This window comes from Lepisma saccharinum, unplaced genomic scaffold (assembly GCF_977018435.1).
Source record: "Lepisma saccharinum unplaced genomic scaffold, izLepSacc3.1 HAP1_SCAFFOLD_150, whole genome shotgun sequence".
Taxonomy (NCBI): domain Eukaryota; kingdom Metazoa; phylum Arthropoda; class Insecta; order Zygentoma; family Lepismatidae; genus Lepisma; species Lepisma saccharinum.
Genome location: NW_028142959.1, coordinates 34114 through 59561, shown reverse-complemented (window position 1 = coordinate 59561; position 25448 = coordinate 34114). Strand labels below are relative to the sequence as shown.

At 37.7% G+C, this 25448-nt stretch overlaps 2 protein-coding genes across 3 annotated transcripts in view; one reads left to right on the top strand and one right to left on the bottom strand.

Moving 5' to 3' along the window:
• The window catches only part of LOC145982360 (ATP-binding cassette sub-family C member 10-like), a 101968-nt gene extending 91517 nt beyond the window's left edge, over nucleotides 1-10451 (bottom strand). Inside the window, exons 1-2 of one of the 2 annotated variants that reach the window (XM_083115915.1) lie at nucleotides 10395-10451; nucleotides 3293-4491 (exon numbers count right to left, since the gene is read on the bottom strand). In XM_083115915.1, coding sequence (XP_082972041.1) covers nucleotides 3293-4451 — 1159 coding nt within the window. In that variant the 5' untranslated portion in view covers nucleotides 4452-4491; nucleotides 10395-10451. The other variant, XM_083115916.1, reaches the window with a different exon arrangement.
• Nucleotides 10452-11633: 1182 nt separating this feature from the next.
• The window catches only part of LOC145982357 (engulfment and cell motility protein 1-like), a 28472-nt gene continuing 14657 nt past the window's right edge, over nucleotides 11634-25448 (top strand). Inside the window, exons 1-2 of the mRNA XM_083115913.1 lie at nucleotides 11634-13497; nucleotides 20747-20922. Coding sequence (XP_082972039.1) covers nucleotides 11782-13497; nucleotides 20747-20922 — 1892 coding nt within the window. The 5' untranslated portion in view covers nucleotides 11634-11781. The remainder of the gene's footprint in view (nucleotides 13498-20746; nucleotides 20923-25448) is intronic.

Sequence of the window (25448 nt, the reverse complement as noted above, 5' to 3'; positions counted from 1 at the left end):
TGTGTGTCCCCCTCCGATTTCCATGAAACGTGGCAGGTGTATAGTGGGGCCCAAAGGAAGAAATACATGTTTTTTTTTTTGTTTCAGCTAAAAAACGGTTTTACAGGGCGAAACCCACTGAATTGTCAAGATGAGGACAAATTGAAGTGGGGATCTGACCCCTGTGTCCCCCTCAGATTTCCATGAAACTTGGCAGAAGAAATACGTGTTTTTTTGTTTCGGAAAAAAATTTGTTCTAGAGGGCAACCTCCTCTCAAATGTCAAGATGAGGACAAATTGAAGTGGGGATCTGACCCCTGAGTTCCCCTCCGATTTCCATGAAACGTGGCAGGTGTATAGAGGGGCCCGAAGGAAGAATTACGTGTTTTTTTGTTTGAGCTCAAAACTGTTTCAGGGGGCAAAATCCCCTCAAATGTCAAGATGAGGACAAATTGAAGTAAGGATCTGACCCCTGTGTTCCCCTCCGATTTTCATGAAACTTCGCAGGTGTATAGAGGGGCCCAAAGGAAGAAATACGTGTTTTTTTGTTTCGGCTAAAATACTGTTTTAGGGGGCAAAACCCGCCTCAAATGTCAAGATTAGGACAAATTGCCGTGGGAATCATCTGACCCCTGTGTCCCCCTCCGATTCCCATGAAATTTGACAGGTGTATAGAGAGGCCGTATGCCCCCTGTTTCTTCCTATGCCATATTTACGTGGTTTCGGGGACTTCAATTTCTCCTCATCTTGACATTTGAGGGGGGGGCTCTATACACCTGCCAAGTTTCATGGAAATCGGAGGGGGAGACTTAGACCTCCCTAGTAAGTAAGTGTATTAATTAATTACAAACCGCGCACGCGAGCACACACACTATATATATATATATGTGTGTGTATGTATATTATATATATATGTATATTAGCAGGTAACAATATGTTATAAGCACATTCTTACTTTCCAAAGAAGCGCATGTGGGATGGCAAAACGGATCCGGATCCGAAAATTCCGGATCCGGATCCAAAAGTACCGGATCCGGATCCGAAAGTACCTGATCCGGATCTGAAAGTACCGGATCCGAAAGTTTTGGATCCGGATCCGAAAATTCTGGATCCGGATCCGAAAGTTCTGAATCCGGATCCAAAAGTTCTGGATCCGGATCCGGATCCGAATCTGAAAATTCCGGATCCGCGGATCCGGATCCGAAAGTTCTGGACCCGGATCCGGATCTGAAAATTCCGGATCCGGATCCACAGATCCGGATCCGAAAAATTTTAGGATCCGGATCCTAAGGATCCGGAACCAACCGGATCCGGATTTCGGATCTGCCAGGATCCGGATCTGGCCACCCCTATTTACAACCTTATTTTATACCCTAAATGTTATTATTTTTTTAATTTTACTTCTCCCAACTGTTTGCTTTTGCTATTGTAAAACATTTGAAATTCCTGTTTATTTACAATTGTTGTCAACAATAGAGAATAAGGGCTCTAGCCTCGGCTCCTGGTTGTTAACATGCGTTATTTTGGCAACGTTCGGAGAGAGTCCCAAGTCAAGCAGCCTATTGCTAACCTCACCCTCGATACTAGTTGTGCACCCGACAGCAGTGCCAGAAGCAATGATTCTGTGGCACATGTATGGGATTCGCCTCTGCTTTATCTTAAAGATTGTCACGGCAATAGTAACAATGCCGATACTGTATTTTATGTACTTATATTATAAAAAGTGTAAATTTTTACAATTTTAAGTCCACAATTAACTCCATATTTTGGTGAAATATGTAAACACATATTTAGAACATTTTTACTATATATAAAGCTGTTTCCTGGTTATAACCATATCTCAGTGAAAAAAAAAACCTTAAAAGTTTTACCTAAAGTTTTGTATTTCCCCATTGTACACAATACTTTAAGCATGTTTACCAGGCCAAACCATGAAAGACTAATGGGTTTCACCTTACAACTAAATGTCATCATAATAATGGTATCTCCAACATGAGACAAGGGTGTCCTGGATGGAATGATGCTAACATTGTTACCTTGTTATCAATAGGTCTGGAGATTGATACCTGGTGGAAAAATATATTAGTTCGTATCACACTTCAAATTGCATAAAGTAGACTTAAAAACTCAGTCAATTTGAGACACGGTGTAATTTTGCATAGAATAGCATGATATCTTTGAAACAAAATTACCAATGTTTTCAAGGGTACACATGTACATATAGTTATGAGACAACTTAAAATATTTCTGTCAAGTGATAAAAATTGTAATGTACTAAAAATAAACTTAAGCAATTCTTTATAAATTTATGGAAATATTGTAATGCTAAGATTATAACATATTGTATTTGAATATGTATTTTGTTATTTAATATTGCATTTTTACAACTTTTGGCTAACTGCAACAATGCGGAGGAGTGATGGTTAGATGCAACTGATGAAGGAAAACTCACAAAACACCCATGCCCAGGTTGAGACTTAAACCTGTCAACTTCGGTAGCAAGATTAAAAGTTGACAACTTAATGTGTTTGGCCAATGAACAGGCAGTATACAGGGTGATCCATTTGGGTATGGATAAAATAAAATGGATGTGAAATTTTTTTGGTCAAATGTAATTACCTGAAATATTGTATACAAAAGACTGAAAGGTGGGAGTTTTTATCTTTATACACTACTAACAGTTTGGTACAGTTTTCAGTTTTCTACATGGCCTCCATTGTGAACTCTGCACAGCTCATAACAGTGATTCAATTCATTCCACGTCTGGTGTAACATCTCTGGGGTGATTTTGAGTTTCAAATCATCAATGTCTGTGGGTTTCTGTGAATAGACAGTGTCTTCAATGAAACCTCAGACCAAGAAGTCGGGAGGGGATAAATCTGGGGAGTTGGGAGGCCAAGCAATTGGTCCCCCACGGCCACAACGACGACGATTGAATTGTTGGTCAAGAAAATCACGAACCAGTTCAAACTTCATTGTTGCCAACACACTACAGCAAAACTCCCATGTTTCATGCACGAAAACACCAACACGAAAATTTTCCTATCACATTTACGTTTCTATTAATACTTTATATTATCCTTACCCAAATGGATAACCCTGTATATTTGTTGTTTGTTTGAGTTTTTGTTTTAAGTCAACTTTATGCACAAATAGGTTAGTCGAAACTGGACCTACAGTTTAAAGTGGGATCTAAACCATTATGTGCCATCAAACCTAAAGCCCCTTGATTACATGGCGACAACATTACCACTATGCCATCGGAGAGGTATTATGTATATTGCAATGACAATTATACCAAGCTAATACATACCAATCAAAGACACTGCAAACAGACCAGCAGAATACATGTAGCCATCCATTATCGCTTCACTCTTCGTTTCAATAAAAGTAACCAGTTTATTAAGTAAAATAGGTCCCATAAATCCAGCACAGTCCCCAATAAACTTTAAAATGCCAATGCTGTAGAACTGCCAACCGTAACATTTATGTAATGCTCTCACTAATGACACAGGCTGCCCTCTGCCTCTTATCGCAACTTCTTCAACTGGCGATACCATGCCACTTTCTTCCGACAGCTGTCCACATGGACGAAGGTTCATCGCTTCCTCCAACTTAGCACACGATTGCGATGACGAAAGATCAAGAGGAAGATCGTACAGATCGTCCGGATCCTGAAGTTTTCCTTTTACACCCTTATCCATTAGAGGATTTACCCAATAAAAAACCAACTTCGACAGAAGCGTAACTCCTTCTTTGGCAATGCCGAGATAATGTGGGTCTCGCTCCTCGCAAAATCTACTGTATATATTTGTCCTGCTACACAATAACGGTTGCTGCTCGGAAACCATCGGAGTGATTGTATGGCTCAACTCTTCATAGCTACTAACTCGCCCGTCGACATTAGGAATTAAAGACACGAGATACAAACACTGCAACGTAATTGACACAATACTGAATGCATATCCCATTCGCAACGACAAGCTATCATCATCATATTGCAAAACATGTGATCTTAGCGAGATGCACTGGAATATAAAATTAAAAATCCACAACATACACACAATTGTAGGTCCTCGAGGACTATCACAAAGTCTAGTTTTCAGAGCTATAATATAGCACAGATGAATAACCCATACGAAACACTGTATGCCAGACAGAAGATAATGTACCACATAAAATCCTTTTGCCTGTAATACTAAAATTAATGTCAAATACACAGCTGGTACCAGTGCCATAAGAATAGTAACAATTATTCGGCTATAAATGACTCGCATCTGAGTTCTCGTTCTCACAACCCAGTTGCTATGGATACCGCAGTAGTAGGCTGACACCATAGCCAGAAGACACAGAACTGGAATTTGTAAACAAAGTCCTTGGAAACATAGTCCTATGTCTTTGTGTGCCTCTGACCACACTGTGAATCCGGATGGACCACACATTTCCTGCCAGTTCTTGTAAAGGGAGATCATGGTTATTGCTTTGGTACAGGGCAGTCTTCAAAGCATTCTTCTGGAAAGAGGAGTAAAAATTACAGTCAATGGCTGCAGTAAAAAAAAAAAAACATTCAAGACAAAAACCAAATTTTAACACTAAGATCAGAATGGAAATGCATGGACAAAACACATATAAGATTGCAACAAACTGAAGAATAAGTTTACCAAAATTTGTTAAATGACACAGTTGTAGAAAAGATCTAGTTTCATCAAATGATGGATATGGTAAAAAAATATCAGTGAAACTCTACACAAAACTGTGAAATAAAATTTCCACAAAAATAAACCACAAGCTGTGTTCGATGCCTGATTCAGTTCACTGATTTGTTTTTCAATATTGTATACTCAGTAACAAAGGCAAATGAGAAACTGGCTTCTTTTCTTTTTTCAAAGTTATAAACGGTCTCGGTTATCTCTGGAGCGAGCGAACGAAATCAAGCCTCTGCACAAGTAATGATGCAAGATGGCTCCACCAATGAACACGCGAGAAGGAATAGTACTATGTGGAGGGGAAAAGAGACTGTCGTTACCAGCCTTTGCAGCAGTGTGTACTACTTCGCTTTGCCCACTTGATTTATCGCCCTTCTCGGCTGCTATGCGTGGCCTTACTCCATAGACAGCCGAGTCTAGAGTATAATAAGAGATGTTATTTCTGTATCAAATCTGTTTGTAGCATAGCATCATGTATAGCACAAAATAAATTCAGTGAGTAAACAATAAATAATGGAGATGAGACCTATGAATTGGCATAAAATAGGAGCTTATTTTATAAGTCATTCATATATGATATAGAAAAAGGTAAAAAAATAGTTATTGGAATGTTTAATTATCAGTAAAGTTAATGGGTCATTCCATGTCAGTTCAACCAGACCATGGTACCCATGAACTCAGATTTTGATAAAACTTGGCACATTTTGTCCTATGGTGATGAGAAACCACATAATTTTTTTTGTGTCTAACTTGTCTGGTTTCATTTTTATAGCTCCTCACACTTTCAGAGATTCATCCTTTCTTCCATTTCCAGAGCCTCCAAGTGTAAGCTGCACTGTCACAGAAAAATAATTCTACCTCCCTTATAAATTATTCAATATTTTTTAAACTTCACAACAATATTAACAAAACATTAAGGATTCCAGAAAAAAAAGTCTACATATCACACATATATTTTAGTACACTAATAAATTTAAAATATATTATTATTATTATTTTTTTTTACTGAAAACAAGGTTTACAAAAATTTGAATTAATCATTGAAGGGGAAAGGTCAACACAAGTATTTTTAAAGTGAACTTAGATACATGACCTAACTTAGCCAGAAATAAAATTGATGGCTTTTTCATTCCTTCTGAAAATATGACAACTCAATTCTGATTTTTTTTAAATTGGCTATCGGATTATATATTTTTCAAATTAACTCAAAATCTATGAATATAGCTTAAAAATATCATTAAAGCAAATTTTTAGAGCATAAAATTTGAAATAATGATTTCATGTATGCAAGGTAGGTGGGGCAAGGGGGGACCTGGAAAATGAATGTCAATCTAAAAGTGTGTAGGTTAGGTTAGGAGTGTGAGGTTTGGTGTGGACAGCAATTGTTGATGTTTATGTTACGTTACGAGAGCTAAGTTTGATGGCCTATCTCACGAGATCTTTAGCTATTTGAGTGTGAATACAACCGGTTTCTACTAATAAAAAGTGGCAAAAGTACTCCGAGATAGCAGGCTTCTACTTAAGCAGCCCATGCTTTGGTACCAAATATCTCCATTATTTGTGTTTTCCGCATGCTTGAACCACTTTTATATTATGTAAAACATCAAAACCTGTCTTATTAAAAAAAAATTGATTGTAATTCTCAAGGAGGTACAGTGGGTCAACGGCCACAAATCACCCACAACAAACAGATGAATCATGGATGGTATCATAGCATTAACAGAAAAATGGAACATAGGGGTGCCACAGGAGGGAGGGAGTAATGGCACAGACTGTGACATCAAAGTTTTTTTTAGGGGGACCTTAAAATAATATAAAATTCAACATGTATATATATTTCTAACATATGTGTAAAAAAGTTAACACCTTGACACCATGCTGCAACAATATGTGCAATGAGCAGGGGCATCACCAGGGGAGCTCGAGGGGGTGCTTGCATGCCCCTTAATTTTCTTCCACACTCCCTACGTTAAACTGAAAATACTAACCCTTATCACGTTCGCACACGCACTTGATAACATTGGCTGCGACCCCTACCTCGGTATCATGTGCAGCAAGAAACAACGGGGGCAAATGGGACAGGCGTAGACCTGCACGACAAATTTCCTGGAAGGACCTTCCGATGGTGGGTCTGCGTCCGGAGCTCCCCTCGACACATGGAGAGTCGGACCCAGCCCCCTTTGCCTCAGGCACTGAAAAAGAGGACACCGATCCAAGCCATAAATTTAGCTGAAAGTTGTTTTGAAGCAGGGCAGCCATGCCAACCCTAGCATAATGATGCTAAACCTAGCACAATATGAGTTTCGTTGACACCTAGCAGTCTGTGTTTACATAATGGGAAAATCTAACATAAATTGCAAACTTGCTCATCTGGGAGGGAGAAATTCACTTCAAAGAACGATATTTTGAGAAATTAAAAATAAAATGACATCCAGATCTCATTTCCGGTATAGGCACATGCCTTTCCAACCACACCCTCTCCTCTTCATCTTCTCTTTATTCTCCAGTTTACCTCACGAGGAACATTTCATGGCAAGAATCGGCAGAAAGTTGTGGGGCACAAATAAAATAAATGTTCCACTTTGTAGTCGACGAATCATATCAAACCTTCTCTACCTTCAAGGTTGAACTCATCTTGAAAAATATATGCATAACTTAAAATTATTTATTTATTTATTTATTAACACCTTGTTTTAAATGCCGGAGTTAAGGCCATACAAAACTTTTTCTTCTACTCAACCATACACATAAAATTATAGACTACATTATTATATTAAACACAAAGCACATTGAATCATTTCACATATGTCCACACACACATTATACTCATACACACAAGTCTTAATGCCCTGAATATAACACACAAAATTACAATCATCCAAAAAATAATCATAATAATAAAATACTGTTACTAATTATAAATAATAACAATAATTCATTGTTATTATTATTATTTAGACCCTAGCACAATTCATCAGCAATTAGCATAATTTCAGAGATTAAACAGCTTCTTTTTATCAGGAGGTTTGCAACGCAGGGCAGGAGCTATCAGGCTTTCGTACGTTCCCGATTGTGACGGTGCTTGTGAAAAACACGCTGCAAAAGAACGGTGTGTGTGCAAGCGCACTTAGAGTGTCATATTATGCTATGTCGTCATATTGAGCACCGAATTTTAGGTACTGAAGTAAGGCCGTTATTATTGTGTGCAACAGGTAAGCACTAAAAGAGATGCCAATATACGTACATACTTTTCTGTACTGGCGGCAACCTCTATAAAGATCAGCGGCCATTTTTTTTTTTAAGTCAGCATTATTGTTATGAATTTTTCCTTCTTTGTTTCTTCAAGTGATCTGTTCGTGGTTTTCATAATTGCCTATAGCTTAATGTGAGTTGTTTTTTTCTTTTTACATTGTTGATAAACGGTTTATTTTCCACCTACTTGTTCTTCCTCGCACTGGAGCAAACATTTCTCAGCTGCTTTCAAGGTATCACCAGGTCTTGCTCGGGAAATTATTTAAAGAGAGTTGTAACATAGTGGGTAGTTTTCATGTTAATATGCTCTATGTATTTGTTCCACTTATACGTAACATGCCTAGTAAACGTACCATTTCAGGCTTTTTCGAAAGCAGTTAGGAAGAGGCCCAATGTTCATGAATAAATTTTTCAGTTAGTTGTTGGGGATAGTGCGGTAGAAGGAATTTTAATGAAGACTAAGTTGCTGTGCACTTTGTACTATGTATTTTGTACATCCATTGGTTACATTGAAAAGGTTCAAAAGTTGTGTTCTTAAAGGCAAGGATAATTTCTTTTTTGTATTTCACTACATAGCTCAATAAGACTGTAATGTGTATCTGAATGTCTACACTGTAAGACTACTTTCTTGGAGTTTAAGACTTAATACATATGATCATGGACGTCCAGGGGGAGGGAACAGGCTCCCTGGAAAATAAATGTCAGCCTAAAGTTATATATTTCACACATATAATTTAAATTCGGTCAGTAATTTATGTTAATCAGTGTCGGCGATTAGGGGTGTTGTTGCCCCCGCTATTTGCTATTTTGGCCCCGCACTATGCTAAACCTTATCTACCAAGGGAAAGTAAACTGTCCTTGGCCCCCTCCTAGTTTTGAAAGGTGGCATGCCTGTTACATGTTTTCCTTATTTTCAGCATCGCACCCCCTAAATTTCTTTCTGCACCCCCTCAGCACCCCTAGATGATTAATCCTGATGCCGCCACTGGCAACGAGACGCAGGGAGGGGGAAATCAGAATATATTTAATTAGCAATTTGTTTACTTTAGATGGTTCCAATTAACTTTTCCTATTAGATGATCAATATTTAATACATCAGATGAAGGAATGGAAGAATTCTGGGGTGCAGCTCAAGTAGTATTCAGAGAAGCTTTTTAAAAAAAGGGGAAATAGGATAGTAGCAGACACACTGTTGTAATTAAATACTTTATGGGGGTTATTGTAAGAACTGAAGGGGGGCTGGGGGGGGCATGGGAATACCAGAGGGAAGAGCTAAATCTCAGTCAACTGTAACCAAATAGTAGTTTCCTGTCAAATAAATATACAGAAAAATACAAGATGAAAAATTGGTAACAGTTCTTTATATCGGAGACACTTTTCTTCAAATTTACAGGAGAAACTACTTACTGAAATCAGTTTCTGTAGCATTGTCGAAGTTCTTCAAGGTATTTTCTTTTGCGGAAACTGAAAACTTTACCATAGAATGCTGCAGAACAAGAAATTATCACTTTTTATGTAAGGAACTTGCATTTTCTGTAAAGCGACAACATTATGCCATTGTTTCCATTATGTACCTGCAGATAGCGCGAGCGTCGAAAGTCACACAGTCTCGCCAGTATTTCCAAATGCACCTTTTTTTTACGAGAATTTTCTTTAACTATGCTTACCCAACCTAACCTTGCTGGAAATGGTCCATGGGGCTATCATGAATGGTTTTTGGGGCTATCGTGAATGGTTTTTGGGGATATCCGTCAATGGTTCGTGGGGCTATCCATCAATGGTTTTTGGGGCTATCGTGAATGTTTTTGGTGCTATCTGTCAATGGTTTGTGATGACATAATGAACACGAAACAGAAGGTAGAAACACTGCATACCCACTCCAAATCGACAAGCATGCCATATTGTATGTTCCGCAACGGAAGAAAGGAACCAAAAGAATTACTCGTAATGTGAAAAATCGATGTTATTTTCGTGTACAAAGCATAATGGCATCTTCAACTATGTTCCGCAATACACAATTCGTAAGTACGAACCATGAGAAACAAAAAAAATATATCAGATTGGAATATGTCTCCGATATAACGAACTGTTACCGAAAAAAATGTTTTGGTCACAACATGAAATATGCATTCAATATCCATCATACACGCATTGGAAAATTCATGCACGTAAGAAAGATAGCCCTCCCCTTGAATGTCTACGTTTTGCCCTCACTCTTTTGCTGGTCTTCTGGATGTCTGTAAGCTGTAAGAAGGGGTTGACTGACATCTGAATATTAGTGTTTATTTTGAGTGTGGAATTATTTCGTATAGCTTTCATATTACCTATTCGAATGTTGACAAAGCAGACATTAACGTTACTATAGACTAACAACAGAAACACAACCATGGGAATGATTACCAAAAGATGATAGTGTTTACTTTCTTATTTTCATCATCGAACACAAAAATAACTCACATGACAACTATTTCGAAGCACCTGTTCTGCCTGCAAGCAAGTGACAGTGATACCACAGGTGATACCCAAAAACCCAAGAAAAACAATCCGAAATCAACAGCCGGTGGATGAAAAGTAGAAACAATAGTAAATTATATTTTTCTGTTCTGTCTTCAAAAGAGAACGAGAAGTCCAAAAAGATGCGTCAATCAGTAACATTCGTTTTATTTAGCGTATTAGTTCCTAAAGGGCATTAATGCTATCAATTTTGGGAAGACATTCGATAAAAAAAAGAACTATTCTCGATGGATTATTTCAGGTTTCTTTATTTTGTGTTCACGTCGTATAGTATCCTGCGGCTGCGTTACAGAGAAAAGGGAAGTTATTTTGTACAGTTCCTCCATGGGTATTCGAACCTTCGAACGAATGGAATATCAAAATTGAGTCTTACTTATAGCACAAGTTCCAAGCACCTTTCGACTCGTGACGTCATATATACTACACGTACCTATCATAAAACGAATAATCTCTCCTCTTCGTCACAAGTCAAAGGGCGGGGCTTGAGCAAGAAAGGTGTTGGAGTAGGTGTGCGACTAGTGACCCTATCAAAATCACTAGCATCATCACCATCCTTGCTCCTTAGCAGTGTTGCCACATGAAGGGAAATTTCCCTTTTTGAAGGGAAATTTGGAGCTAATTTTAAGTGAAAAGGGAAAAGGGAAATTCGATTAAAAATAGCGAATTTTCAGGGAAATATTAAGACAGACTCAATATTAATTATATTAAACATTATAAGAGATTCCAGTTTTGAAATTGAGATTTTTTTTTAAAAAAAATTGTCGTATACTTTGTTCTGAGAGGAAGGGTGGAATTTGGGTTGGTCCACATCTGGCTACCGTTTGGGGCTGGAGGTTATTGACCATTCACCCTTATGTCCCGGCTTTGAGAGTGGGTGGCTAATTGCAAAGATGGGGATGAGTGATGATATGATGAAATTTATGAATGGACACTCACAAACAGCCATCCCAGGCCGTGATTTGAACCCGGGAACACTGGCGTCGTAGTATTTCAAAGTTAAATTGTTTAACATTTTATACATACATACGAACATGGATCAATGATAATATTTATTATTATTATTATTTAGATGAAGGGAAAAAATGGGCGAAAAAGGGAAATTTTACCCCTTCCAAAGGGAAATTGTGCTTACAGATTGTGGCAACACTGCTCCTTAGAGAAATTGCTTCATTTGCCTGTGCTACATGGAAAAGGATGTTGAGTTCACTCATATGATTTTAAAGGGTTTTACTATCGTGCATTAGAAAAGATGGAAAAAGTCATATTGTGCGTATTAGTGAAGAGATATTTACAGTGAAAAAAATTGAATTGTGTTTTCCACTCTCATCTAATGAACGCAAAAGTTTACAAAATGCCTGCAATAAAGGATGCCAACATTGTCAAGATTGCTGTGCAAATGGAAGATCAAGTTCCAGCACTGATAGGATTTAACCAAAAACAGCCTTTAGCAGCAATAATTCAGGAACTGTGTAATGGATGGGGATTGTCTGATCCAGATCAATATGCTCTCCAATTTTCAGAAAATAACAATCAGAACTACATAACGGAGAAAAACAGAAATGAGGTTAAAAATGGATCTGTTTTGAGTTTGACCCATTCACCATCAAAAACGGCATTTGACATTCTTCAAAAATTAAATTCGGGAACCAATGATGAAAAAACTCAGGCTTTACAGAAATTGTCAAATTTAAGCACAGATATGACATTTGCTTTAGAGTTCATCAATAAGCAGGGATTAGCACTTATCATTAGCTTGATAGAAGGGGGAAAGTACAAAGGTGCAATGCTAGCATATTCTTTGATATCCTTTGTTGAACTTATGGATCATGGTATAGTCTCTTGGGATATACTTGAGATACCTTTCATAAACAAAGTTGCCAGCTACGTAAACAATCAATCGGTCGCACAGGATGCTAAAATTGTTCAGGCTTCATTGTCAATACTGGAAAATATTGTTCTCAATAGCACGGGTAAGTATGGTCAAGTTGAGAAGGAAGTTACTTTCCCCAACTTGGTAATGCATTTGCAAAGTCAGAATCCTGTCATACAACAGAATGCCATAGCATTAATTAATGCATTGTTTCTGAAAGCAGATCCGGCAAAACAAAAAGCTGTATCTGCTACATTAAGCTCTAAACAAGTACGAAATGTGATTTTAAGCAACATAATTCAATCAGCCTCAGGGCAAGTAGGTACAGAAATGGCTCACCAATTATATGTGCTTCAGACATTAACATTTAATCTTCTGGAACAAAGAATGAATACGAAAATGGATCCGCAGGATCAAGATGCTCACGATAAGATCAAAGAACTCAGAAAGATAGCATTTGACACAGATAATGATGTATCGAACAGAGATGTGGCAACCAGACGGCAAGGAATATTTGCGAAAGATTATAAGAAGCTTGGTTTCAAGTATGATATCAATCCAGCATTAGACTTTACCGAAACCCCTCCAGGGATGCTGGCGCTTGATTGTATGGTGTATTTCGCTCGTAACCACACTGAAAGTTACACAAAAGTCGTGTTGGAAAACTCGTGCCGAGCTGATGAGCATGAATGCCCATTCGGTCGTACAAGTGTGGAACTTACGAAGTTGTTGTGCGAGATCTTGAAAATTGGGGAGCCACCAAGTGAACAAGGTCAGACATATTATCCAATGTTTTTTACACACGATCATCCATTTGAGGAATTTTTCTGCATATGCATTGTTTTGCTCAACAAGACTTGGAAAGAAATGCGTGCAACAATTGAAGATTTCGTGAAAGTATTCAGCGTCGTGAAGGAGCAGATAACACGAGCTCTTGCTTCGTTACCAACTACTTTGGAAAAATTTCGGTCCAAACTGCAACTTTTAACGTACTCAGAAATAACAAATTTGTGGCAACAGGAACGAAATACAAGGGAGGAGTGGGAATCTCATGCACGGCCAATTGTGGAATTAAAGGAGCAAATAACGCCAGAAATAATGGAACTTATCCAGCAGCAAAGATTGGTTTTTCTTGTTGAAGGAACTCGATTTACTAAATATTCAATGAGAGGACAGGTGAGTACATTCTGTGTTTTTCTACATGAGCGTTAGCAGAATTAGATCCTGAGTTAAACATTCAATTAGTAAAATTTTAACTGACCCAGATTCTGTATGGTGAACGATTTTGACAAGGTGTATGAAATGACAAAGTATTTGTAAGATAAAATTATTAATTTCAAATGTATTTGCGGCTCTGTGGTCACATCCTACACCCTCGATTTCGGCCACATTTCAGATATTTTCATCAAAATATAAGTTTCTTCTAAGAAAAGTTTGTTTCATAATAGCGCGGAAGGTAATTTTTTCACATCTACTTGCTACGAAACTTACGTTTTTTGTAATATTAAAATTCCTTGTCTCCGTAATGTCAACATGGTTTTTGAGGGCTTCCATCATGGATGCATGTCACAGGTGCACCTCTACACATTTTCTTTTTCTTCTTATGATTGACTTCTGGAATGGGATAATGGATAAAGAGGTAAGTTACCTCCTGAGGTTTAATTTTTTGGTAAAAATAGTGTTCAGCAGGTGGCTCCGGCCAGTTTCTAACATGCCTTCCAAAGGGACTCTATAGAGAAAGGCGGGGTAGTGATAGAAGGTGGTAGGTTATCAGCGGGAAATTTGGAGGCAGCAATTTTTATGAAATTTCTTAAAGTATATCCATTGGTATGGGTGCAACAAAACTAACATGGCCACAAGTAGAGTACAGGTGCTACGAAACTAACATGGCCTCAAGTACAGTTCCACCTCGCAACTTTAAACGGCTGTACAGTCGTAAATACTTGTTTCCGCGCTCCAAAATTTTGTTCTTCAGAATTTGCAACACAATCTTCATAAAAAAAATCAAAAAACTTGCAAAATCGAGGGTGTAGGATGTGACCACGGACCCATATTTGCTTCTGAAAAGTAGGTTGCAGGAATTTTCATGATTGAAAATTACAATTTGTACATATTTTTTTTTTTTTTCCATATTAAAGCCTACAGCCTGCACATGATTAGAAGTGGAAAGTAATTTCAGGGTAACAGTTTCGAATGTTTAATGTTTTTTTTTTTCAAAGTTTCATTGGAGAAAGACAAAATATTGTAGAAAAATGAAGGGTCAGGGAAAAAGAAAACAGGTAAGTCGACTCACCAAACTCCTTAAAAGTGAACTTTTAATTGCAAAATATTATTCGATATGCAAATTAAAAGGTGCAAAAAGCATATGCTTTGATGAATGGAAGTGTTACTTTTGTATATCAAATGAAAGAAATCGTGTCATAAATTTCAGCACAGCTTCACCATGACAGAAAATGACACCACTACTCACTTACCTGTTGTTGTTTTTTTTTTTCCCCTCTGGCCCTTCAATTCTAGAAATTATTGTTACAGTAAATTGGAAAGTAATTATCATTGTTTCGAGTTCTGAAAACTGCAGTTTTATCAGTGGACAAAGGCATAAAAAGTACCCTACACAAGCATCTGCTCCTCCCATCAACAAGGCATTTTTTTTCCATAGAAGAAAGAGAAAATTTTGCAAATGATTGTGAAAGTATATTTGATGGTATTCTTTCTGAAAGTAATTAGCTCTATTATTAGCTCCAAAAAGTGCTATTTATCAGCAAAAAGGTAAGGTACCTTACACAAATATCCGTACTTCCCATTGACAAGGCATTCCACAGACTACTGCTGACATGAAGCTTGAAGGGGTGTCATGCTTGAGACTAGCACCAACATAATGAGATGTTGAAAGCATTTAGGGAATTTGTTGTAATGCTAAGAGCCCTAAATCTGGCCCTCCTAACCTAACCATGAATGCATTTAGAGACGTTATTTGAATACTAAGGGCCCTAAACCTGACTTGCCTAACTTAACTACAAAACCCCTTCGCACCACACACGTGACCTACAGAGCATTCCCTGACATTCGCTACGAGACTCGGCGGCAAGCGGCCCAGCATCAGTGCTTGTCGTTCCCGGTGAACGGGGTCCACGACAGTCGCACGCTACAGTCTGTTTTTTTTTTTTTTTTTGTTTTTTTTGCTCTCCCTGCATTCACTCTCCCTTTCTGTTGACGTTGCAGACTGACGCCAGTTTAATCCTCCCTTGGAAGTTGTGTTGTGTCGTGTCCGTGTGTTGAAGATTGTGGCTTAATATGGCACCACAAAAGTTTACATTACAACAAAGGATTTATCTTGTCGAGTGTTACTTCAGAAAGAGGAATTGTGGAGAAGTGGGACGATGTTTTGCAATTAAATTTCCTGGTGTTCCCGTTCCACATAGGACAACTATATTAAACCTCGTAAAAAAGTTTAGAGTAACAGGGTCAATTCTGAATAAAAGTGGAAAGAAAAATGAGGAAATCTAAAAAATGAAGTATACTAAGACAATCCGCACACCATCCGTGAGTTAAAAGAGAGTATTGTACGAGAAATCGGTAGAATTACAGTAGACGAACTTGCACGTGTAAGTGCCAATTTCCTTCGGAGATGACAGGAATGTGTTGCAGCAGAGGGACATCATTTTCAACACCTTCTGTAGTCAAGGCTAGTACACAATATGAAAACTACTTTTAATAGCCGACTGTCGCGGACCCCATTCACTGGGAAAGACATGCGCTGACGCCGGGCCGCTTGCCGCCGAGTCTCGTAGCGAATGTCAGGGAATGCTCTGTAGATGGCAGCAGCAGTCCATAACCAAGATGACAGTAAACAAATGACTAGCTGCAAGAGGAGAATCATGTAGGAGTCTACGGAAGTTAAAAACCAATCTCAAGCAAACACTCCTTAAGTAATCGCCAAAACTCCGAAGTATGTGATAAGACATAAATTGAAATCAAACTATGGAAAAATGCCTGCGTACCATGATGAAATCAGAATTAATCAATTGGAAATTTGGCTGTTCAGAAATACTAAGACAACCTAAGCTTAAAAAAAAAAAAAAAAAGTTGTATCCTTGACCCTTGTATCCTTGTTGAGCTGACAACTCTGCACTGTAAAAACACATGTCAAGAAACAACAATATAAGGCCATGGATGTTCCCAAGGTAAAATATTCCGGAGGTAAAATAGTCCCCCGTTCGGATCTCCGGGTGGGGACTACTTTGGGAAGTCTCTGGACTAAGGATAAGATCTACGTTAGATACATACATGCACCAACGGAAGATAAAGATGATAATACTAAAGATGATTTTTATGCAGAGTTAGAACAGGTCTTTGATAAATTTTCTCAGTATGGTATGAAAATTCTGTTAGGTGACTGTAATGCACAAATTGGCAAAGAAGAGACATTTAAACCCACGATTGGTAAAGAAAGTCTTCATGAATTAAGTAATGATAATGGTATAAGATTGATTACTTTTGCAACCTCAAAGAATTTAATTGTGAAAAGTACCACTTTTAAACATAAAGATATCCATAAATATACCTGGTCTTCTCCAGATGGTAAAACTCACAATCAGATAGATCATATTCTCATTGATAAGAGAAGGCATACTAGTATAATTGACGTTCGTACACATAGAGGTGCTGACTGTGCTAGTGACCATTATTTAGTAATTGCTAAATTAAGAGAAAGACTCTCAGTGATAAATCATAAGCAACAAAATCTAAAAGTTCTAAAATTTGATACAGGAAAGTTTACTGATGAAAGAATTAAGAAAGATTACCAAATTAAACTGTCAAAGAGATTTGATGTTTTGCAGGATTTAAATGATGATGAAAATATAAATGAAACAGACGTAAATAAGAATTGGGAGCACATACGTAATGCAATAGAATCAGCAGCTAAAGAAAGTATAGGATACCGTAAACCGAGAAAAAGTAAGCCATGGTTTGATAGTGAATGTCATAATCTAATAGAAATAAGAAATCAGGCTAGACTTAGGTGGTTAAATAACTCTGATGATACAAATCTAAACAATTATAATAGAATAAAGCGAGAAGTTAACCGCACGTTTAGAAGTAAAAAAAGAGATTACTTGAAAACCAAAATTAACGAAATTGAAACAAACAGCAAAAATAAAAATATCAGAGATTTATATAAAGGTGTAAATGAATTTAGAAAGGGGTGGCAACCTAAAGTAAACTTGATAAAAGATAAAGACGGTAATTTTCTAGCTGACCCAAGTGATATTCTAAATAGATGGAAGAACTACTTTAATGACCTTTTAAATGTCCATGTAGGAGATAAATCAGAAGTGAATGAAGTACACACAGCAGAACCTTTAGTTCCAGAACCCAACTTGACTGAAGTTAAAGATGCTATTAAAAGGCTAAAGAATAACAAAGCACCTGGCATTGATTTAATACCAGCTGAGTTAATTAAATATGGTGGAAATTCATTAATGTATCAAATTCATAAATTAATCTGTTTAATATGGAATAAAGAAGAAATCCCTCAACAGTGGAAAGAATCCATAATTGTTCCTGTGTTTAAAAAAGGTGATAAAATGAACTGCAATAATTACCTTATTATAATATTATAATATTATAATAATCTACTCTCAACAACATATAAAATATTATCTAACATTCTTTTAACAAGACTAACCCCATATGCTAATGAAATTATAGGTGATTATCAATGTGGATTTAAACGTAACAGATCAACTACAGATCAAATTTTTCACATCAGACAGACACTTGAAAAAAAGTGGGAATATAATCAAAATGTCCATCAGCTATTCATTGATTTCAAAAAAGCATATGATTCAGTCAAAAGAGATAAACTATATAATATATTAGTTGAGTTTGGAATACCTAAGAAGCTTGTTAGTATGATAAAAGTATGCACCAGTGAAACAGAAAGTAAAATTCGTGTGGGTATTAATATGTCTGACAAATTTACAATTCATGATGGGTTAAAACAAGGAGATGCATTATCTCCATTGCTCTTTAATTTTGCCTTAGAATATGCTGTTAGGAAGGTAAAAGAAACTAAAGAAGGACTAAAATTAAATGGTGTGACTCAGTTGTTAGCATATGCAGATGATGTAGACTTACTGGGGGATGATGTGAATACAATTAAGAATAATGCTAAAATATTTTTCAAAACTGCTAAAGAGATAGGTTTGGAAGTTAACAAAGAGAAAACTAAATATATGCTTACATGCCGAAACCAAGTGTTAGGTAATAATCAAAATCTAATTATTGATAACAACTCGTTTGAACCAGTTTCCAAATTCAAATACTTAGGAGTAATATTAACAAATGAAAATTATATTAAAGAGGAAATAAAAAGTAGGCTTAATTCAGGAAATGCATGTTACTTCTCTCTTCATAAACTTTTGTCTTCTCGTTTAATATCTAAGAAACTGAAAGTTAAAATATACAAAACAGTAATTTTGCCTGTAGTATTATATGCATGTGAAACTTGGTCCCTTACATTGAAAGAGGAACATAAATTGAGAGTATTTGAAAATAAGATCCTTAGGAAAATATTTGGACCTAAAAGGGATGAGGAGACAGGTGAGTGGAGAAGGTTACATAATTTAGAACTACATAATTTGTATTCATGTCCAGATATTATTAGAATAATTAAATCAAGAAGACTTAGGTGGGCAGGCCATGTGGCACGAATGGGAGAGGAACGAGGAGTTTACAGGATTCTTGTTGGGAAACCTGATGGTAAGAGACCTGTAGGAAGGCCAAGACGAAGATGGAGGGACAACGTTGAGATGGACCTAAGGGAAATCGGTAGGGATGGAAAAGAGTATATAGAACTTGCTCAAAATAGGGAAACATGGAAGGCCTGTGTTGCTGCAGCCATGAACCTTCGGGTTTAAGAAGGCTAGAGAGTTAGTTAGTTAGTTAGTTGACCCTTGTACTACTGATAAAAAGTTTAATATTTTCTATGCTTTCTGTGGTTTTAGCTTGCAGAGATGTATTATGGTGTAGTTAATGGCCTCTCTGTTTCCCTAGCCTGAAACATCATAGCCCAAAGGCTTCATGCAACTCTAGACAGGACGTTGCCTTCCTCTTTATGAACAAAAAATATTATTGGCAAAAGTCAATAAATTTACAATAAATATGAATTATTTTATATTGAAATACAGGGTGTTCGAATTGAAACGCCCTAATTTTAACCGACTGTAGTACCGCATGTATTTAATGCTTTGAAAAGATTTATACAACAATGAATACACATAAGTATGAAGTTTTGTCTGTGCAATCAGTAAATTTCTATGTGTGCCCCACGAGTTGCATTGAGAATTTCGAGGTGATACTCAATTTCTCTCCAGGTTGCCTGCAGCATCTGTGGCGTAACTGTGTCAATAGCACCGTGAATCCTCTCACGAAGCTGATCCACAGTTGTCACTTTTGTTGCATAGACCATGTCCTTAACATACCCCCATCGGAAGAAATCCATGGGAGTAATGTCAGGAGACCCGGGTGGCCAAAAAATTGGACCACCTCTCCCAATCCATTTTTAAGGGAATTCCTCATTCAATATGTTCCGGACTGCCAAATGCCAGTGTGGAGGTGCTCCATTCTGCTGGAAAAGCAGGTTTTGGTGTCGATGTGTTATCTAAGGGAACACAAAATTGTTTAACATATCCAGATATGTTTCACTTTTCACCACCTGGACCGATACAAAAGAAACAAATCCTAACTATTCATTACCTATTTAAAATTTCCACAGCTAAGCTACCATGTACCACCTATCACACTGTTCTCGCCTGTATGTTATGTTTAATATAAGCATTTGAAATTAGGGCGTTTCAATTCGGACACCCGGTATATTATAAAATAAAGTAAATGAAACATGAAAGGACTGAAAAACTTATGTAACCAAAATAGACATAGCATCGATTGTAGATGCTGATAGCAATTTTTTATATTTTGTCACTAACTGAGTGTGCATACAACTGTTTTTCTATCATCATCCTTTGCAGTTTCCTGCCTCTGGCTGGGTCGGCATAGAAGTCAAGCCTCTCCATTTTTTCCTGGTCTTCCACCACTCCTCTTTTTCCATGGTATTTCAATCTTGTCCTCTTCTAAAACTCTCTGCTATCTGCTGTTAAAAAAATATATATTTCATGCAAAATGTCATTAGTATTTAAAAACAAGGTAGAATAACAGCATGTACCTTGTTTTGTCCTCTAAAGGTAGGTCTACTAGTCAGTAATAGTTATATTTTGATGCTTCAAATATCAAATATAATAATTTATTATTTTAGCTAGTATCTATGTACAAAATAGAAGAAAATGAGCATTTTACAGTGTTTGCTTCTGAAGAGCATTTTACAGTGTTTGCTTCTGAAATAATTTAGATATATTCTTTCCAGAGAATTAAAGACAAATTCTGGTATGTCCGTTTATCACCAAACCACAAAGTATTCCATTACGGAGACTGTGATGAGAAAAGTGTTCCATCTTTAGAGGATCTTCCAAACAAGCTAGCCGTTGTAGATATTAAAGGACTAATGACAGGCAAAGAATGTCCCCATATGAAGGATATCAGGTGAGTTGAATAGCCTAATCAGGTCTTGTGTTTTGTAACTTTCTTTTTAATCGTGACCTCCATACCTCTATGTCCTCTACTATCATATAAGTAGGGCTTGGAAATTTAAGACAGATCATCTTTTTTTCTGAGCCTTGAAGACACTGCTAAACCTGATATCAGTCTGTTTCCCTTAAGTTAGAAACAGAAAAAACTGTTTTTATTTGCATTTTTTGGCTTTTAGGTAATTTTTTCAGTTTTTTTAGTTTTTATTGAATTTTTCTTAATTTTTTTTAGGTTTATTTTTCTTCCCTGTTGTTTAGTAAATTTTAAATGCATTTGCTAACATATCTTATATATTTAAATTTCCTGGCATGGTCTTTTTAGCAAGTTCAGCATTAATCAAAAATATGGTCAATGGAAAAGCTCTATATTATTATAATTAACTAAAATGTTTAGCAATGAATTAAATAATTAATTTGCGACACATTTACTTTTTCTCCAGCAAATTTAAAATACTTTGTGTGAAGCCTACTTTGAGGTTCCATTGTTGACCAGCAAAATATGTGGTTTTTAGTCACAATATTAAAAAATATATATAATCTGATGTACGGGGAACACAACTGTATTTTCAGATGCTGACTGACTACTATATTGTGCAAGTCCCACTCTGAAAGGAGGTGAATGACATACACAGGAAAGCCTTGAAGTTAAAGTAATGAAACAGGGTGACTACTCACCGGAAATTCCTTGAATTCTATGAATTTTGCATGAATTATTGGCTCCAGGAATTATACGTGCATTCTGCGTGTATGGCTAATGCAAATTCCATTCAATCTATACTTCTTTATAAATACCCTGTGGCAAATTTTTACATTTTAGCTGTAATTTTTATAGAGGAAAAAAAAGAAAGCTGGGTGAAAAAATATACCATTTTTTAAAATTGAATTAAAACTTTTGAATACATTGTAATCACACATACCCTTCATATTGTCAATGTATCTCTGTGTGTATGTGTTGGGGGTGAGAGGCGCTAATACTTAAAAGTTGAAATAGAGAAAACGCATGCTTGTACCCTTGAATTTTTGGAAATTTCACCTTGAAAACCAGGAATTATACTTCAATTTTATGATGATTCTAGATTGACCACCCTGAAGAAAACTACATTAACACTTGAATTACTTTTTTTCTTTTGCTTCGGTACTTTAACCTGGTCACGGAAACGTACAAGAACTGAGGGTTCGTCATGCTGATTACACGTCATGCCGTAACTGGTTGGATGATTGCCCACCTCTGCTGAGGAATGTGGGAGTGAAGTCGACAGTTGAGAAGTAGGCTTTGCCCCTTAAAGGCCGTTGCACCCTTTGGTTATTCTGTAGTTAAAACCACTAAACAACAGCTTTTATCTAAGTATTACAATATCATGTAATTCATGAAAAATTAAGCTTTCATTTCAAGAACAAAAATTATTTTAGGTCATTTTTAAATAATTTTAAAGTCATTTTTTGAGATTTTTTAGGTCATAAACTGCCGAGCCTTACATATAACATTGCCACTGTGTTGTGTCTCGTGCTTGACTCATCATTTGGTTACCAATGAAATTTGCATCCCAAGCAGATGTACTTACAGGAACAGTTAAAGTGAATCTGCAGCAGACGACCTTTATACATAAAAATGTTGTGATTTGGTGAAATTGAACTAAAATTTTCACATATGATTTTGTGAATGTTTAGGTAGTGTTATTCGTCATTGAAGAATGCCATTTTCTGTTGATCATATTATGGAGAAAACTCAAACGTTTTTTATGCCAAAATGTCTTGTCAGTGTTCTTTGTAATTAATCCAGGTAAAATCCACGAAATGGGAACTTTGAAGACCCGAGTTTGATCCCCGGCAGGGGAGAATCGGCCTTTTTCTCAAACTGTTCAAGCGGCTTTGGCACCCACCTAGTGTCGTATAAAGTGGGTACCTGGAGGAAACTCGTGGTGGTAAAGGTGGCCAGGGGTGTGGTGCTGATACCATCACCCCCACCTTTGGCTGTGGTCAAGAAAGTGTGGGACCCTAACTCCACACCCCCTATATGCCTTCATGGCGTGATGCAAAGCACAGGGGGGCTTCCCAGATGCCCCAGTGGTAGAATCGTTGCCTTGTAATCAAGGGGTCCTGGGTTCGATACCCGGTGGAGGCACATAGTGGTTCGGATCCCACTTTAAACTGTAGGTCCTGTCCTGATTAGCCTTACTGTGCATAAAGTGGACTTAAAACACTAACTCAAGTAAAGCACAGGGGAGCACTTTACCTTTTTTTACCTTTTACACGTTCATGAACTTGGGACCTCCCTGATGGTGTAGTGGTAATATCATTGCCTGTAATTACGGGGTTCCAGGTTCGATACCAAGCAGAGACATATAGTGGTTTGGATCCCACTTGAAAATATAGGTCCAGTCCAAATTAGCCTATCTCTGCATAAAGTGAAGTTCAAACAAGAATTCAACAACATTATTCATGAACTTGCATTCAGCAGAATCTAAGGTATAAGGCTATTGTCCCCCCCCCCCCCCCAAGGTATTTCAAAGTAACAAGTGTAACTTCGCTTTAACATAACATGTTGAAAACCACATGCTCTTAGCACACATTGTTCATTGACAAATCCATTGTCTAATGTTTCTACTGCTTATATATGTTTTAGCAGTAAATTCTAAGAAAGCACCCCTTCTCATCTTCAGATGAACGAACTTCTTCTTGCCGTTGGTGGGATAGGACCTACAACAAACCTGTGATTTTGATACAAATCCAGTGCACTAACTACCTATAGTCTGTCCTGGGTAACTCTGGAGCAAGCAAACGAAACCAAGTTTCTATGCAAGTAGTGACACCGAGACGGCCCCACCAATAAACAGGGAACGGGATTGTGTGGAGGTAAAGGGGAGCAACTGCAGTTACCAGCCTTCACAGCAGTATGAACTGCTTCACTCTGCCCACTCGATTCCTCCTCCTTCTTCTTCTGCTATGCATGGCCTTGCTCCACAGATTCTGGGGACAGTATACTCCAATGCGTACTTGGTTAATGCACCTAGAGGCCAGCATAGTGTGCCTTTTACCTACCCACTGCCTGCTTGCACGCGATAACAGGTTTACCTGCTCGCCTGCCCACGGCAACGAGTCGACTTGCGTCTCTACCCGGGTTCTTGGTCTTCAAGGTGCTCTGCGCTTACAAGGTACCTGGGCATTCATCAAGACCCGGGCGCCTGCAAAACCTGCTGGAAGGAAACAGCCCTCCGGCAACGTGTCGCTCCAGGTGTTTCATCACCACGTGGACGGCTGCAGCCAGTGTTGCCTACTTACGTAGCTACTAAATCCTACGAAGTCCTAGGAGGAGCTTCTTCTCCAAGGAGAATTTATATACTTAGCGATTTCAGTTCAGCGTAAGCAGTTTTTATCTTATTGCCAGGAAATGCACGCAATATTACAGTTTCATTTATCTAAATGAATGATCGAGCAAACAAAAATCTCCTCACTGAAAACTAATTGTTTTTCATTGCATGGTGCCTTAACCAGGCACGCAGTGGCGCAACCAGAGGGGGCAGGGTGCATTGCTCACAACCTTGGACGGAAATTGTCTAGCGGAGGGGTCAGGATGGGGGTCAAACATTAAAGTACAAGTCTCATCAAGTTCAATGCCGCAGCAAAGGGGTAGCGGGAGTCGGCCCTGAGCGCCGAACGATCTAAGTGAGAAAAGTTTTAAAATAGAGAATGCTATGGCGGCCCGTGATATTATTTGCTATTAATGTTGGTTTGTTACGAGTTGGATGAATTAATTATGTAATACGTCGCTCCATGTGAAAAGAAAATATTGTACATGGAAATTTTACATGCCATATGTATGTACATTCGGAATGCATTTATCATGCACTTTCTTTCTTTCAAAAATAGTTTGTGTGCTTGTTTTCCATTATTAGCTAACGTGAAATTGACGTGTTGAAAAAAAATATTTCTAATCCTCTGTTTCAACACAAATGCGTGAGAACCGATTTCTACCCCCTTTTTGCGTGATTTATGAGGATAATAATGCCTTTCATGCTACTTTATTACTATTATTGCGATTGTTGTTGTTGTTACGTTTATCCAAGTACTTGCCCCTCCCCCCCCCCCCCAACGAGGGTAACGGCAATGCCACTGGCTGGCTACGGCGCTGGTGTTCGCAGTAGAACAGTGTGTTGTTTGACTCGCGACTTCAGCGTCGAACGTGACATGTTTCAGTCCTGTCCTATATCACTATATATACGTATATTGGTTATTTACGACATATACTTATGGATCCTGTGCCACGGAAAACCTATTTCAATGTGTGTGTCGGGGGGGGGGGGGGGGAGCAACATTCGTAAATCTCATTTCATTGGTGATGTGGCTTACGAAGCTTCGAGTTCCCTTTTTTAAGTAGTGCAAATCTATTGCAGTTGGCAACACTGCAGAACGGTGTGGGCCCGGTGCAGTTTCTACTCGAAGCAACTACGTCATGCAGAGGGAGGGGTCTGCAGTTGATGGAAA